Here is an 18194-nt window from a genome sequence, read left to right on the forward strand (position 1 = left end):
ACTTTCTTTACATACACACATGCATGCAACATACATACTACTTTTAAATAATCATTTCATTTAAGAGTTTAAGTAATATCATTTAATTGTTATTTTATAAGAAAATATTATACTTTTTATTGTAAAAATATTAAGAAAATAATAATAATTAAATTATACACAATTATATATAATTAATTTAATAATAATAGAATTCATCAATAATTTGTAATTGTAATTTGAATAGTGACGAAGATACACAAAAGAATAATAAATCTCAATTTTTCTCACTATCTTCTTATAAAATATAATTATATTTTTATTATTTCAATATAAAGTATTAGAATATATCTTGTTCTTCCTCCTTGGTCCTTAAGCAAGTTTTCAGTCCTTAACACAATAATACATCTTGTCTGCTTCAGATTCTCCTCTGTTGCCATTTTATTGTACAGTGATAAAAGGCTGAGACCAGGCTGCCACATCACTATTATGTTCTAACAACTTATATGCCTCTTTCATATTCAACACTATTCAAACTATGCCTCCATCATAATGTATCGATTGCAGAAAATGTAGGAAACACAACCTGATTTTTTTTCAACAATTTAAGGATCGAGCTTCCTAAACTCAAACTTGCTTTACTTACTAAATAAAAGATAAAATATTGAAATTTGCCTAATGTGATGACGTTATATGAGTATGGTGGAATTATGTTTCACATGAGTTGTATTCGAAAGTGTATTATTTCCTGCTATTTCCCAAAGTTAAGAGGGAAACTATATATTAAAAAAGAAAAAGGAAAGGAAAGTTGTTTTCTATGGTAAGAAACAGTGAAGTGAAAGAGGTGGCGAAGAAAAAGAAAAGCAAAACAACAACCTAAAAGAACACAACTTCACATCAAACTGAACCTATTTGGTGTTTTTTTAAACTAAATCAATCTCTGTTCTTTGCTTATTCTTGGTCCTCCACATGGGTCGCCGGCTTCTCTTTCTCATCTTTCTCACCCTTGTCGCATTAGCTTTCCTCTCAGGTAATTTCCAAAACCGCAAATTTAAAGAAAAACAAAAACTTTAAATATAAATTCGTTTCAGGGCTTATGTGGTTGCTGAAACTTGCAGAGGTTCAATCAGCATCGTTCAGGATTGTGAACAAGTGTCGCCACACGATATGGCCGGGATTACTCTCCGGCGCCACCTCGCCGCCGCTTCCCACCACCGGATTCGCTCTCCAGAGCGGAGAATCGAAGACATTAAAAATCCCGAAATCTTGGTCGGGTCGGATATGGGCACGGACCCTCTGCGGTCGAGACCCGGACGGGAAGTTCTCTTGCGCCACCGCGGACTGCGGCTCCGAAAAGGTAGAGTGCGTCGGCGGTGCCAAGCCTCCGGCGACATTGGCAGAGTTCACCCTTAACGGCGCCGACGGGTTGGACTTCTACGACGTGAGTCTGGTCGACGGTTACAACCTCCCGATGCTGATCGTGGCGAAGGACGGCACCAGGGGCGGGTGCAGCGCCACGGGATGTCTCGTCGACCTCAACGGCGGGTGTCTGGCGGAGCTGAGGGTGACGCGCGTGAACACCAGCCGCAGGAGCCTGGCGTGCCGGAGCGCGTGCGAGGCCTTCGGTGATCCTCGTTTTTGCTGCAGCGGCGCGTACTCGACGCCTGACACGTGTGGTCCTTCTCCCTATTCGCTTTTCTTCAAGCACGCTTGCCCACGCGCGTATAGCTACGCGTATGATGACAAGACCAGCACCTACACATGTGCCTCCGCCAACTATTTGATCATTTTCTGCCCCTTACCCTATTCCAGGTACAGTTACTATTTCACCATCACCCATCATTCTTACTTCCAGTTTCTTTTCCTGTGTAAAGTAAGGGTAATTCTGACTTTTCATTGGAGCGCATGATTGGAATGGAAACTTTTATAGCTTTTTTTATGCAGAGTGGGATTAAGTAATGCATAGTCGCAGACATGTTCCTATGCAGAACCATTGCTTTATTTGTCTATGTTCTGTCTTCTTTTTGCTGTTGAGCTGTCCAACTTAGATTATTTTATGTTGTGTGGTCCATATTATTTACATGACCTTCTATACTTTCCTTAAAATCTAAAGAAAATGTTTTTTTTTTCAAGACAATTTTTTATGATTTGTAAGTTTAGGATAAGTAGCACTGTTATAAGAAGTTATTGGTGAAATCTAACCAAACCTGCAGAAAATGGTGATCACTGGATCAGGACTTGTATACACTACATTTCTAGGCTCTTTCCCTTTGACCAGAACCAATATGAGTAAACTTGTATTGTATCTATTCTCTTTCCATGTTCCAATGAACCCTTCCATAATTTGTACTTTTGTTACATGTGAGGTTCTTAATTCCTACAAACTCTCAGCTTTTCCTTTTTGAGTTTGGATTTTCCTTGGTGTTTTTTCTTTGGTGCCCGACATCCCACCCTTAAATCCCGTAATAAGACAGAAACAGATGGACAAAGTAGATTTTTTTTTCATTTTTTAGACATTCTTTTATTGGTACACATTGTCTTGTTCTAGATTTTTTAGAAGGGGTAGAGTTTGTAGTCCATATGGTTACTAACATGTGCATGTATGGTGTGTGGTGTTGAACAGCCAAAAGCTTCTGGGAGCACGTAAAGATGGGGCAACTCTTCCTCTGGTAAACAAAACTATGATGTACTTATCAAGGCTACAGTCCAGTGGTTCTTCACCATCATTTGTGGTTCAAACGCAGAGTGTAGCTTATGTTGCCTCTCTTTTAGTGGCTCTGTTGCTGTTCTTCCCTCTCTAGCAGCATTTATGGATCACCTTTGCTTGGACATTTCAGATAGATAGAGATAGTTTCACCAAAATAGCTGCATCTTTATATAGCCCTGTAAGCTCTTCATGCTGTCACCCTTCTTACTATTTTACACTAAACTATCAAATAGATGCTGCACTGATTCTACTCATCATGCAGGAGTTGAAGGATATCATATAGGAAACACTGTAAATACTTTTCTTTTTTGTTTATATTGTCTCTTTTTTCCCACTTTAATACATCAACACTGTAGTAGTTGATCAATTTTATTTTACTTGTTACGAGAGAGATAGATTGTAATGAGTGCATTAGTGTATACATGAGGATAGGCTTATGAAGTGATCACTTGTGAAGCTTCTTGCATAGTTTTGGTTTTTATATGTCGAACTGAATTATTTAAATTTTTTGGTAAGAAACTATAAAAAATATGAATAATGTGAAGATGAACTTTTTGTAAATAGTAGTAAGAAAAACAAAGTGAAGAAAAAAAAGTTTCTTTGTAAGTTAAAAACTTTGATATATGATGAAACTTCTCTCTTCTCATTAATTTTCTTTGAGATTTCTTTTGATTCAGGTACTGATAACATGTGAAGAAAGAAAAAGAAAATAATTGCATGGGACCGTCACAGTGATCCTACAAAAAGAATAGAAGGAAAAGCACAAAACAAAAACACTTCTCCTTATCCTTTATATCACACGCATAATAATTATATAGATAAAATAAGGAAAAATTATGTATTTTTTTATAATTATGATCGATTATACGATACTTATATTCAAAAATAATATTGATTAAAAAACAATATCATTATTACTATCATAATAAAAAATATTATTTGCTCCTGGGTAAAATAGTCATGATAAAAACACCTTTACTCAAAATATGTTAAAAAGAATAATATTTGACTGGCAAAACCAAATGATATAAGCTTCCAACATTGGTAATATATAATAAATCATGTTACAAAGAAAGTATTGATGTCGTAAAGCTCAAACACATCTTGAAAAATAACAATTTGCATGGTTTGGATAAAATTTATCACAACGATGAATAAAAGTTATTTGTTTACTTATTTATGATTTTTTTTAAATGCATTTAAAAATTCAACCAATCCTCTTTCAGTAGAAGTAAAAAAAAAACATTTAACTATTTGGATCAAAATATTCAATATTTTCGTCGTTTTGTATGAGATATTAAAATGTGTTACATTTTTAATAATGTATTAGTCTGGGTTGGATCATATGTAACGTCCGATATAAAAAATGTAAAACTGATTAAGGATAAAAACTAAAATTTTAAGTTAAAAGAAACATGCGACAAATTTAGTATTTCAATTTTTACAATTCTAAACATTAAATATACTCTACACAAACTATATAAATAAATACATCAAACAAAATAAAAATATATAATTAATATAATATTTATTACATATCAAATATCAAACATTCACTTAAATCACTACAAGAAAATTATGAAATAAAAATCAATTTTAAAAACTAAAAATAATTAGTTGTTTTAGTGACTAAATTAAAGACCATTTTAAGGACTAAATAAATTTTTGGTTTCTAAATTGGTATCTAATTAGCCACCAATGATTTTGCTACCAAAATTAAAATTTAAATAATTGGTAGTTAAAACATTGGTTGTTAATTAGATAACAATTTATAAACTATTTAACAGTAAAAACTAATTTAAAAATCTATTCTTTTAGTTTCTAAAATGATTTATAATTTAATTACTATTACAACTAATTATTTTAGTTTTTTTAGTTTTTAAGAATTAGTTTTTATTTGATGATTTTATTGTAGTGAATATTAAAATACCTTTTACACATACATTTTCAATTAAAAGTCGAAACTTAACATTTAGAAATAAATAAAGAAAAACACAAAACGCTAAAGAAAATTATTCAACTGCCTGATATATAAAAACAAATAATTATATACTATTATCTATGGATAAATAAAATGATGGAAAATAAGTGAAATAAGAAAACTTTTAATAATAGAAATAATTATTCCATCCATTTCAAAAAATTTAGTAATCTAATAACGAGTCATACATTTAATTATATTTTCTTAAGAAAATATAGTTTAGAAAGAAAACAATTAATTACATCTAATTATCTAATAATTGACCATTTATTATGCGTAATAATTAAACTCATCCAATAAAATAATTATATTTTCTAGGATAATTTAATTAAAATTAAGTTTTTTTATAAACACGATTCACGGATGTCTTAAGAGTTTTATCATACTAAATTGTAGTGGATGATAAATAAAGCATGACAAGGTTATTTTTATGAAATACTGAATTTAGATCACATGATTAAATTTTAAGATGCGAGTATTAATTAATTGTGTTCAACCCCTTAATTAATAATTAAAACTAAATATGAATGAACTTGTTTTAGTAATAAGTGTGATAACTTTCTTAACCTCTCAGAATATTTTATAATCTTTTTTTTATTGTAAAAATCCTATTTATGATTCATGATTTTATTATAAAGAAAGTTAACTTTGCACAAAGTGGGGACTCTTTTTATATCCTGAACCTAAAAACTCATAAACCATCAAGTAACTTTTTTTTATTTCTTTTAATTATTCTGATTATTTTTCATTTGAGTGGAGTGGGCCATATATCCATTATGCTTTGTCTGGGAAAGGGTGCTTAAATGCCCATTAACACAGATATTTAAAAATATTAATTTTTATATCAGCAAATATTAAGAGATACTGAATATTAAGATATTTTTATGATTTATACAGAAAATAATTGATTTTATTTATTATTGAATTAGACTAATAATAAGATTAAATACAGAAAAAATAAAATAAAAACTCATAAGAAAAACACAGAAAGATAGACAGATTATTCACTCGACTTAAAATACAATTATTCTTGAGTATACTGAATATTTCAGATTTGAGATACTCTTGTATTGGAATAGATATATTTATAAAACTATTAATTTTGCGACCTTTTATTTCCAAGATTTTGGGTTGATGAAGGTTTGAAAGTCAATAGTTGCAGTTTACAGTGTATGGCATAAAAAGAAGAGAGGGGATTTTGGAATCCAATGCTTCTAAAATAATTGCTTCTGCCACTCTGGTAAGTACGGCAAACAACAACAAACACCACCTTCCAAACACCTCCTAACTATTTTTCATCATATCTTAATTTATCCTTAAAATAGAATGATAAAAGATGGAGTAGATGCAGCTATATAAGAAAAAATTAAAAATTCCCATACATTATTATTTTTAACTTAACTAAATTTAACTGAAATAAAAAACATACACTCATAATCCTGTCATTCACTTTAACTTTTACGGTAAACACAATTATTTATTGATTAATTCTCGTGTCGCAATAATAATGGTTAAAAATTAGTTTCCTAAACAGTTTTTACATATTTCTGAAAACGTTAATGAGTTTTTAATATTTTCAGAAACTAAATTGTGAAACAATGAATCCATGCACGCGTGTCAGAGTAACGTTAAAATTTTGGCGGAAAATAAGAAAAGAGGAGACGGTTAAAGTAACGAAACATTGAAAAGCAACCCGCGCAAAAGAGACTTTTTATTTTCTTTTTTCCTACACGAATTTAATCTTTGAAATTAATCGTATGCTATGATTGATTAAATATTTGATTAATGGCTGTGACTGAAATATTAAATGTTCATCGAGCCATTCATTTTAAGATGTTCTAACTTATAAAAAACGGCGTTTATAAACAACTCCAATTTGGTTTAAATAGTTAGAGTGCTAAAAAAAAAATAAAAAAAATTTCTCGAACAGGTTTTTGCTCAGGGAGAATGATTCTTTTTTCTTCTACCTTTGGTTGGTTCCAAGCTTATTATTTCTCCTTATTCCTCTCGATCGTCTGGCTTTATAGATAGAGAAAGTATTTGTAGAAGACACTCAAACATTCAAGTCAATCAGGGTATCGGTACTCGGGTGTCAGAGTACTGTAAATAATGACGTACATTTCTCTTTAGAATGCATGTTATTTGTATTACCTTAATGAACGTTTATTGGTGGGTCGAATTAGGATGTTGATTCATGTTTAAAGTTATGCTAAACAGTCCTTAATCGTGGATTAATTCTGACTTAGTCAACCCATGACTAGTCACCAAGGATCCATCAGTGATCACGTATCATCATGTGACATTCTCGTCATGATTATTGAGTGGTGAAATTCCTGACTACTCACTCGATCATCCTAGTATAAAATTAAATCATAAATAGAATTTAAAAGTAAAATCAACTTAATCCGATTAAATAAAGATGGATTAATGGAGGATTAGTGAGAGATGAATGAATAGCATTTAGAGGATGGTAGTGGTTGTTAATTAAATGGATGTGCATTGTTAAATCAACATACTATATTTATTCAGGCACTTCTTTTAAAGCATATGTTTTTGACACACAGTGTCCTTAGTAAAAACCTCACCCTTAGAAACTCTCAACTCCCACTTTTACCCCTAAATCACTCTCGTCGTTTTCTGCCTCCTCAATACAAACAAACACTACCCTTCCTCTTCCCAGACCCTGCTCTTTTGCCACTCCTTCACTAGCACTGTAGAGAGGGCGTGTTACTGATCATAACATAACAAAACACAGAACATACCCAAGCAGGAAAAAAGACCAACTCCAACGTATGGATCTCATACCACTCTCATGCCTCACTCTCATTGCTCTCCTCTTCACTCCCTCAGGTAAAAACGCCTTCTTTACATCGTCATATTATGTTTTTCCTTGTTAAACTTCAAAAAAATGTTTTTTTTACTAACTGTCGCTTCTTCTTCTTCTTCTTCTTCTTGCTGATGTTGTTCAGGGGTTATGGGTGCCACCTTCACATTTGTTAACCGATGTGATTACACAGTGTGGCCAGGCATTCTCGCAAATGCGGGTAGCCCACCACTCCAAAGCACCGGCTTCGAGCTTCCCAAGGACACTTCTCGCGCCTTTCAAGCCTCCACCGGCTGGTCCGGTCGTTTCTGGGCCCGAACCGGTTGCACCTTCGACGGATCCGGATCCGGCTCCTGCCTCACCGGAGACTGCGGCTCCGGCCAAGTCGAATGCAACGGCGCCGGAGCCGCCCCGCCGGCCACTCTCGCCGAGTTCACGCTGGGCACCGGAGGCCAGGACTTCTATGACGTCAGCCTCGTCGACGGCTACAACCTTCCCATGATCGTGGAGGGTACTGGCGGGTCAGGCCTATGCGCCTCCACTGGCTGCACGTCGGATCTGAACCAGCAATGCCCGGCGGAGCTGAGAGCTTCCGAGGGAAGCGCGTGCAAGAGCGCGTGCGAGGCTTTTGGTAGTCCCGAGTACTGCTGCAGCGGCGCGTACGGCTCACCCGCCACCTGTAGGCCCTCCATTTACTCGGAGATGTTCAAGGCTGCTTGCCCCAGATCGTATAGCTACGCGTACGATGATGCTACCAGTACGTTCACGTGTAGCGGCGCTGATTATACCGTTACCTTCTGTCCATCCTCTCCAAGGTTAACATTCTGCTCTTTCTTGCTTCTACATTTCATACTATAGCCCTTCCATTCATTTCGTGCTCGCCTCTGTTTCTGTCCCATGCTTAATCACTTCACTACCTAACTTTTTCCTTAATGCAGTGTTCTATTCTACTCATTCCAATTGTTTCATTTCTCTTATTTTCCTCCCCTTAAAATCGCTTCTTTGAAACTGCGACCTACTGTTTTCTACACACTACTTTTATGCAGAAGGGTAAATATTGTATTGTTTACCTGAAAAAAATTCAGTTAACCCTGATTTAGTCCACCGTGAAAGTCATGTATATCAGATGTAAGACATTGTAGTTCAATGTCGCATAAACATCATATGTGGTCTTTTTTGTTAATATCAAACAAATCTATCTTTGCTGATTTACTTTTGTTTTAGTTTACTGTCATAACATTATGCAAGCTTATTTTATTCTTATGTGAGGATTTGTGTAGTTTAATCCTATGATATTCTTTTGTAGGTTAAGGTTAAATTTATTTCATATTCTTAAGTTATCAGATATATATATATATATATATTTTTATTGCACACTTTATTTTTTCAGTAGCAAGATTTTACTATTTCCTGCATCAGTGCGTTTGGTGGGTTTTTGTATGGCCAAAGGAGAACTTTTTAATGCTCATGCTATTAATAAATAGATAGTAGATGGTTAAGGGAGCATTGATGATGGTTGGTGCTTGGTGCTACGGCAATTACCTAATGATATCCTATAACTTTTTATATGCTACACACCCTTGTTGATGCTGCATTTAATCCTAGAATATCAGCATTGAACAGGAATTTAACTTGAAAGTGCTTAAATATTGGTTGTTTGAGAATTTGATGATGGTCTCAATGTGTGCATGATTTGATTTTGCAGTCAGAAATCTTCACGAGATACCACCAACCCCATGCCCTCAACATCATCATCACAAGGGTCAGGGACAGTGACAGGAACGGAAACAGGAACAGGAATGGGATCCGAAGGAGGAGCAGTGGTGTACACGGGTGCGGAAAACGGCGTAGTGTATGACTCCGTTACGAATTCCGGGTCAAGTTCAGGATCCGGAGGAGAAACAATGCTTGCAGATGGGTCATATTTAGTTGGATTGGCCATGGGAGAGTCCTCCCCCAGAAGAACAGTTTCAATGGCGTTTGTGTCCTCAGCTAGCTTTATGCTTATTTTCACCTTGCTTTAGCTGAACCAGCATTGTGGCTTTTGTTTGTTTGTTAAATGTAAATGGGTCTTAGATTTTGGGGTTTTTCGTGGTGGGTTCAAGAATTTTGGCTTTGCCAGTAAAGCTGGCAGATTCTCCCTTGTTGTAAACCACCCGCCAAAAGATTCGCCAGAAAAAATTATTCCGTGTTTCATTCGTTAAAGTGCTGGTTTTTTTACATTGTTAATTAATCTCAGGAGCATTTCTCTTCCCCAACCAAGCTTTTTTGAGGTTCCATCATTGTTGTGCTTTGAAAAGCTAACACATTTCTGCAATTTTGGGGTGGCCTTGTTGGTTTCACATGTATGGTTTTCAATTGGGTTTCTCACCGACGACACAAGAGAAAGACAGATTTTTCTGCATAATAGGGTTCACTTTGCGGCTATTACAAGTAATTTGATTGGCTTTTGATTTTAGCAGAACACCAGCTTCGATTATTAAAACGCTGCATTGCAAATGTGGATACATTTTTTTATCTATTTGTCACCAAGAACGAGAATATTATTCAACAAGAAGATCATATCTTATGGAAAGTGGCTTAACTAGCATGCTTTTATTGGTGTTGCAACTAATCTAATGAACTTTTTCTTCAGCATTTTTCAAAAGATGGATCATATCGTCCTAATGCTGCCGTTTTGGGGACCTACCACAAAGACAAATTCCAACATATAGCGACTTCAACAATAATTTAAGTTTTTGCAGTATTTGATTACTGTTTCATGATGTGAGTTGGAAACTTTTTTGTGAATGGAGCTACTCGTGTTTATGGTCTATGCTTAAACTTCTACCTAATATTACAGGTTGATCAATCTTATATAAAATACACAATAAATCAATAATATGTTATAAATTTAGTAAATATGCAATATATAATACTATTTTAGTAAAATTACATATTAGGTAAGATTTATAGACGAAATAGTCTAAAAACATATCTTTCCGTGGCACCAGTAGTAATTACTTTATGGTTCGGGGTTTGACGGGTCTATTGATAGACATCAATAGTTTTTTTCTAGATGTACTTATATTTCTTTTTTTTTCATTTTAATTATTGATCCAAGGTGCGAAGAAGATTATAGGTCCAATTAAATATGAAGTATGTGAAATATAAAATTAAGATATTTTTTATCGATATATCATTCACTTTAGTATAAAATACTTATTTAATCGTCAAAAAGTTTTATATAAGTTAACTATCAATCAAATACTAAATAACGAGTATGAGAAAGAAGAGGAAAAAGAAGAGACTGAGAAACCATAAATAATTATTCAATTTGGTAAGAATTACTATCTGAATTCCATACAAATACAAAACTTTTTTTTATAAAAATTCTGGCTACCAAGTCTTGAGTTACAAAGAAGTTGAAACTAAAAAAAAATGATGATGCTATTTACTTTAAGCCACTTTCTTTACACCTTTCTCTGTACAGCCGAAATCATGTGTAATTGATGTAAATATTTAACTTCATCATACGCTAAGTAAAGTTTTTCAATTGGAAAGCTATAAAACAAAGTTACCAAATGAACACTACTAATACTTTTACCAGTGCAACGTATGAGATTTAAAAAAAAAATCAACATATAGTTTCAGTTGATAAAATATATAACTTTTAGTCTCTCTAAATTAATTAGAACCAGTTAAATCAATTTGAAATAAATACTCTACTAAATATATTTAAAAGAATAACAAAATAATATAGATTACTCACCATTGTATATATAATGTTTGAATAAACATGGTCAAAGTATGAGAATTAAATATAAGTTTTGAATAAAACCTTACCATTGTATAATTTTAAATCAAATCAATTTATGATAACTTCAAATTTTCAAAATGATGGTAAACTTCCTAAACCTCCATTTTATTGGATACAAATTTAATTATGATAGATAAAGAAATAAAATATAAATGCATTATAATTCGTAAATTATTAATTAAATTTAAAACAGGTGAACATTGGAAATGACCAACAATATCAAAATAATGAAGAAAATTTGATTTCTTAATATAGCATGAAATCCGTTGTAGTCTAGTTGGTCAGGATATTCGGCTCTCACCCGAAAGACCCGGGTTCAAGTCCCGGCAACGGAATCTCCTTTTTTGTTTTAACTTTTTCTATTAATTATTTAAATTTTCATATTTCATTTCATTGTTTATAATTATGTAGTAATTTAACAGCATCGTGTTTACGAATAAGTACATCTACATCATCCAATTTTTAAAAATAATAAACTTATGTAAATAATAAAACATATAATTGTTAGCATCAAATCCGTTGTAGTCTAGTTGGTTAGGATACTCGGCTCTCACCCGAGAGACCCGGGTTCAAGTCCCGGCAACGGAAGATTTATTTTTACAATTTTAAAAATATCTACATTTTTTTGTTTTTTTTTTACAATTTTAAAAATATCTACATTTTTTTGTTTCTTTTTACAATTTTAAAAATATCTTCATTTTTTGTTTCTTTTTGTTAACTTGAAGATATATGTATCACTACTCTTCTCTAAATATATGAATGGCAATTATACAATGTTGTTTGTTATTCTTATGAAATGACTTATTTTGTTCAACTAAAATTAATATTAAAAATATTATTGCAAATTTAAGGTTTTATATTGTATATGTAATTAAAAAATTTGTTTATGTATTTGGAAATATAAATATTAAACTAATTTATCTATAATTAAATATAGTTGTAAATATCAACTAAAGTCAGAACACTACTAGTAAGATTGTTATTTTGTAAAATTTTAAAACCAAAATTTCAATATAAATTGACTTATTAACTTATATTTTACTAACATGTAAAATATTTTTAGAATTTTTCATGTTTTTTAAATTTTTATCTTAATGCTTACATCTCGTACTATGAGTATTTTGTTTTAAAATGCTGAACTTAGTATAGAAACTAAGGATATGAATATCAAGACAAATGATAAAATTATGTGAAAAGATAGTAAACAATGATAAAATTAATCTTGTTGACTTTGCATGGACTTTTGTGGTGTTTCTTAAAGTGATTATATATAACTATATTTAAAGTGATACATGCAAAGTATACCATATTGAAAGAGTTATAATATTAAATTTACGGACAATTTACTGATTTTTGTAGTGAAATTTATTGACCAAAGATACAAAATGAGACATACACTATGATCATTTAATCTACCAATAAAAGTGTTACAAAAATTTCCATACAAACTAAATTTGAAAAATATTATATAAATTTAAACTTGAATAAATTAAATTATAAATATTCAAACTTTATTTTAGAAGATATGGATTTAAAATAGAGTAATACAATCCAATTATTTGGATTTAGATCTATAAAATCCTAAATAGTTTTCTTTTTTAACAAAATATGCATTTTACAAAATGTGGATAATGAGTCACATTAAAGAACAATTTGACAATAAATGACAAGTAAGGAAACATCTTATAAGTCAGGATATCCGGGTGACACTCCAAAAAAATAATATTGATTTATTGAATATATACACTAGATATAATCCATGAATCAAATAGCTCATTAGCAAATAATATAAATAAGCATTTTACGAAAGAGTAAGGTACGCTTTGATCAGTTTTACAGAGTACTTACTTGATCTTCGAATAACCTTTTGCAAGTTTACTCTTACTCTCGATCGAGTGCTAAGAAGCTAAGGAAATGAAGAGTTGAAGTCTAAAGAAGTAAAAAAGTTTAAAAAACTGAAGTACAAAAAAGCACTGCTTAAGACATAACTATTGAAAAAAAACCGACACCAACAACAATTGTTACAGTCAATTTCAAATATTATCTAGATTTACTTTGCCTATAAACATGAGTTTCAATCCAATTTTAAATAAAAAAGAAAATAATTGAGTTTAGGAAATATTAGAAAGAAAATAATAATAATAAAAAAGCTTCATTACACGGTTAAAACTTCAGTCATTTTAGATTTTTTTATATAACTAAAACTGTCATTATTTTGGGATGTATAGAGAAATTTATTTATTTTTCTCTCGTTCTTGTTTCTTGTTTTTCACTCTGTGAATGTGTGAGGATTTATTCTGTTTGTCCATGTTCTGTGTGGAGTATTGCTGGCATCCGTAGATTTGTAACTCATGGTTCGCACTTGGTTTATCCGTGTCTCGTCAGATTTATGGAAGGTTTGTTTGGTGTCATTTGTTTTTGCTAGGAAACACGAAGAGAAAGGAAAAAGATGATGCCAAAGTCTTGGAATCAAATTTCTTTTAACTGTAAATAGATTCAAAGACTTTTTAGAGGAGAGGGTTAGACATTGTTACATTATAATTGTCATAATTAAAAAAATATATATACTTTTTTCCCATTTCTTTATTCAATTTAGTTCTCATATCTAAAAAAAATTCGATATGATAACCACATATATAATTCAGAAGTACAGTTTTAGAATTATTGGGATAAATTTGTTAAAATAAGAACAGTCTAATGAAAAAGATTACATTAAATTGTTTTTAAAAATGGTTGAGATGATTTTGATTTTTTTTTAAATAGAGACTAAATTGAATAAAGTCATTGAAAAACAGGGTTTATTATACCTTAAGATAAAACATGATATGAATAATTTTCTAGTATAGCCTTAATGCATCAATGGAACCTGCTGCTTCCTTCATTCAACATACTACCAATGCAATACAGTCACTTTCACATTTCTAGTAACCAAAGAATATGATAAAACAACTGATACCAGCATTCCTGTTCATAGAACAAACAACATAGTGTTTTAATCTACCAAAAAACTTATCACTATCTATACCAAAGACACCTCTCTCCATTTGAAATATAAAAATTCTTACTAATCCTTCCAAACACAAAATAAAAGGAATATTGGGATATCATTTGAGAATGCAGTTCATCAATCCCAGGAATGTCACTGAGTGTCCCCATTATGAATCAACGGCTACTTGTTACTGATAAGGATTTCTTGGGTTTCTTGCTGATGGAAATCTTTGTGTAAATAGTTTTGGTTCTGAATGACAACAGAATGTCTAAGAAGAAGCCAACAATACATGCTCCAGTCATGACTATGAAGACTAGCCTGTAACAATGGCCTCCAACACAGGTGTTGCCTCCTCCCTCAGTGGTGGTTGCCTCCATATCATACAGTATGCCAGCAAGCAACCCAGAGAAAAGGAAAGAGCCGAGGGGAAGGTTAAGGATGAGAATATTGTAGATGAGACCATAATATCTGAGTCCAAATAACTCTGAGGCTGTTGGGACTGTAATTGCAAGCCGCACTCCATAACATATGCCAACTAAAATGGACCCAATGTACAGAGAACCTGGTACAGCCATTGCCAGGAGTATGTAACCTACAGCCATAAGAAGCTGAGATGCTGCATTCCAAAGAGGTCTAGGTGTTGCTGCTTTCCTGTACATCAAAATTTGCAGTTAGAAATGAACCTACACAGTTCAAACTTGATGAACCAACAGCAACAGTTACCAGTTAAAAAGAATGAATCTTGTCTTGCCTACAGAGTCTAACAAAACAGCATCTATACACCAATTCAATATTCTTCCATGAAAAAATGTTTCTTCAAAAACTGGTAGTCAAAGGCACCAATTACAAATTTTCAAAATTTTCACATTTCTTCACATGAACTCACATTTCAATAAAAAAATTAGTTGTCCTTCTACTTTTCTACTTCTAGCAACACTAATATGGAACGATTCCCTGTTGTGTTAACCTTTTTCATTTTCTCACATGAACCCATGTTACACTAAAAGATTATTTCTCCTTCTATTTTTAAGAGCAGTGTTGTGTTAACCAACATTTACCACTAGTTCTCTCATTGCAAATATACGCCTAAAATAGATAATTAAACATAAAAGACACTTTGCAAACCGTGACAAATTGATTTTTCCTGTAATAGAAACAAAACATGAACAAAATCAAATTTAAGAAATAAATTAGAACCTAACTTTCTATAATTGACTAGTCATGCTCCAAATCAACTCAATCAAACTAGTATCTAACTTTCTTCTGCCATTAGGCACTACATAAGTTCATTAAGATTGATACATTCTTTTAATTCGGGGGCAATTAAATAATTTAATTTTAACGCAACGTATGCGTATAAATAAATCTTGTACCATCCTCTGAAATAATTTAAACATATATTATACATCTCAACATTTTTAATGTTTTCATCAAAAAATATTGTTCTGCTCATTAAAAGATATAATAATACAATGTAATAACTAATACATAAAAAGGTTCTAAATGGAAACAAATAAAACTTTTAAAAAAATGCAAAAAAGTTTGTAAAAAATATTTAAAATCAAAACGGGTAACTCAGATTAAAAAAAATTGTTATTCTTATATTTTATTTTGATAGTTATGTTTTGCTTCTTTATGAGACATTAAAAACAAACAGTCGTTTTTAACATTTTATTACTTTTTTAAAACTATTTTTCAATAATATCTCTATGTATAATTAAAAGTAGGTACCACTGCATTTAGAAAACGCGTGAATAAATGAAAAATCAAAAGATATTTCTAACGTAATTTTTAGTAATTATTTTTTTTTGTCAGTCTACGTATAAATGGAACAAGTACCAACATAAATCCCTTCCACTTCTATTAAAAAGATAAGTACAGACAAAAAATTGAAAGAAAAAAAAAGTGAATAAATATAACCGATATTCCCAATAATATTTTAACAATCCACTTGCTATTCATTTCACTTTATTTGTTTCATGTTAACTCCATTTTCAAGTGCTATATATTAATTCAGCCATAATTTTTTATTTAAAAATTAGAATTTTCTACATTTGAATGTAAAAGGCAATGCTTTTTTGTTAAAGTCATAATATGAAAGAATAATAAAAATTTATATAAAAAAAGCAAGTTGGTTTAGTTGAGGTAGAATAATCTAAGACTTGACTTACTTGATGGTGAACTCGGAAACAGTACCCGAGATGATCCGTCCAAAGAACCCGAATATACTTGTCAAAGAGACAAAAAGTGAGACATCTGGATACCCGAGAGCCAACCCGATTTGACCCATATTGTTCATCACGGCCAACCCGGTTCCAACCCCGCAGAGAAACGACACGAACAAGATCCAAAAATCCACGCTCTTCACCGTCTCAAATATCGTGTGCTCTTCACCCAACACCGGCGCTCTCTTCTCCACCAAACTCTCCTCTTCCACCGCCGCCACCCTTTCGCTATCCTTTTCCCCACTCCCAAGCAACGGTTCGTTCGCCATCTGCCCCTCCAAGTCATTCCCCGCTCCGAGCCGTCCCTTCAAGTACGCGTACACCGGAATCCCCAACGGCGAAGCCAGCATAACGAGCAAAACGGCGACGAACACTCGCGACACCAAGACGCCAGGGCTGGGGATGAAGCCATACACCAAGAGGAAAATCGCGAGCAGGACGGCAACGATGTTGAAGACGCCGAAATACTTCACCTCCTCGGCGTCTCCGGCGGCGGCGACGGTGGGAGGAAGCTCGCGGAGGAAAAAGATACCGGTGAGACAAACGGCGAAGGGAACGACGGAGAGCATGACGAGGAAGGAGCCAGGGTCGTCGGCGAAAAGCGCGGAACAGAGCGTAGTGAATATCGCGGTGCTCAACCCTACAAAACCTTTCAGAATCCCCGAAACGGGTCCTCTGTTGGTCCGAAAGTTGCGTATGCACGTTACCAAAACGGCAGTGTTCATCCACGTGGTGCTGTTCCCTCCCATGCACAGAAAAACGCACATCTGCGCGTCGTTTTACCAAATACGACGAACTCATTAGTAAATCAGCAACAAGATTCATCCCTAAACCCTAAACCAACGAAACTCAAATCTGAAAAACTTCTCTACAAGTGTTTATACCTGCCAATACGCAAGGGGCTGGATTCTCTGGCTCACAACCAGCCATTGGGCTCCGTATCCTATCAGGCCTTCCACGGAGCCTATCAGGAGAATGGCCCAAGTGGGGAAGCGGTCGGAGGCCAGGCCCGCCAGAAGCCCAAAGGCTTTTCCGACATCTTTAGCCACGGAGAGGTTGTTGAGTTCCAACTGCGTGAGATTCATGAGCGATTTGAGCGCGTCGGAGTAATTGGAGAAGGTGTAGTTGTTGCCGGAGATGCACTGAATCCAGACGGCGGCCACGAAGCCCAGCCATTTAGTGGTGGTCGAAACGGTGGGTCGCGAAAAGGTGGTTCCGGTGCCCATCAAATTAACCACAATCAAAATCAAAATACAATTAACGTTTTTGAGTATTCGGAAATAGAGAAAACGGAAGACGTTTGTGATATATTTATAGCAGTGTCCCTCACTCTGGGCACGTTTTCTCAGTCCTTCACCTTAACGTTGAAGATGAGTGCAATCTCTGTAGCGGCAACTGGACGGGAACTGTAGAGGATTTCTAACTTTTTTTTATTTTTTTTATTTATTTATAGGAGAGCAACGTGTTAATTCAAAAAAGGACAAGTTGTACTCCTCCGTGGTCGTTCTCAGATTCATCCTTTTTTGTAGAGATTGTGGCTACCTTGGTGGGACCAACTCCTCCACTTGATATTTTCATCATTTTTTATATTTTCAAATTCAGAATTGAAGAACAGGGATTCATTGATCTTCCAGAGAGAGACCCACCTAATTTTTTTTTCCTTATTTTCGTTTCTAAGTCTACCCTATTT

The 18194-nt window shown here is 33.3% G+C and overlaps 3 protein-coding genes and 2 non-coding genes across 5 annotated transcripts; 4 read left to right on the forward strand and 1 right to left on the reverse strand.

Annotated features, from left to right (window-relative positions):
• Positions 1 to 732: 732 nt before the first annotated feature.
• On the forward strand, positions 733 to 3318 carry LOC137825874 (Pathogenesis-related thaumatin superfamily protein). The gene is made up of 3 exons (XM_068631676.2): positions 733 to 1009; positions 1098 to 1791; positions 2603 to 3318. Exons 1-3 carry the CDS (start codon positions 949 to 951, stop codon positions 2778 to 2780), a joined length of 933 nt encoding a protein of 310 aa, XP_068487777.1. The 5' UTR covers positions 733 to 948; the 3' UTR covers positions 2781 to 3318.
• Positions 3319 to 7198: 3880 nt separating this feature from the next.
• On the forward strand, positions 7199 to 9749 carry LOC137824721 (Pathogenesis-related thaumatin superfamily protein). Its single transcript, XM_068630393.1, has 3 exons — positions 7199 to 7517; positions 7637 to 8306; positions 9197 to 9749. The coding sequence occupies exons 1-3, from the start codon at positions 7460 to 7462 to the stop codon at positions 9513 to 9515; spliced, it is 1047 nt and encodes a 348-aa protein (XP_068486494.1). The 5' UTR covers positions 7199 to 7459; the 3' UTR covers positions 9516 to 9749.
• A 1803-nt stretch (positions 9750 to 11552) lies between these two features.
• TRNAE-CUC (transfer RNA glutamic acid (anticodon CUC)) lies at positions 11553 to 11625 on the forward strand. Its single transcript has one exon. It is a non-coding gene; the product is annotated as a tRNA-Glu (tRNA).
• Positions 11626 to 11805: 180 nt separating this feature from the next.
• TRNAE-CUC (transfer RNA glutamic acid (anticodon CUC)) lies at positions 11806 to 11878 on the forward strand. The gene has a single exon. It is a non-coding gene; the product is annotated as a tRNA-Glu (tRNA).
• A 2268-nt stretch (positions 11879 to 14146) lies between these two features.
• On the reverse strand, positions 14147 to 18104 carry LOC137818653 (protein NUCLEAR FUSION DEFECTIVE 4). The gene is made up of 3 exons (XM_068622203.1): positions 17389 to 18104; positions 16451 to 17271; positions 14147 to 14930 (listed from the first exon to the last, which is right to left on the reverse strand). The coding sequence occupies exons 1-3, from the start codon at positions 17728 to 17730 to the stop codon at positions 14453 to 14455; spliced, it is 1641 nt and encodes a 546-aa protein (XP_068478304.1). The 5' UTR covers positions 17731 to 18104; the 3' UTR covers positions 14147 to 14452.
• Between the last annotated feature and the right edge of the window lie 90 nt (positions 18105 to 18194).

This window comes from Phaseolus vulgaris, chromosome 11 (assembly GCF_051622355.1).
Source record: "Phaseolus vulgaris cultivar YP4 chromosome 11, ASM5162235v1, whole genome shotgun sequence".
NCBI classification, from domain to species: domain Eukaryota; kingdom Viridiplantae; phylum Streptophyta; class Magnoliopsida; order Fabales; family Fabaceae; genus Phaseolus; species Phaseolus vulgaris.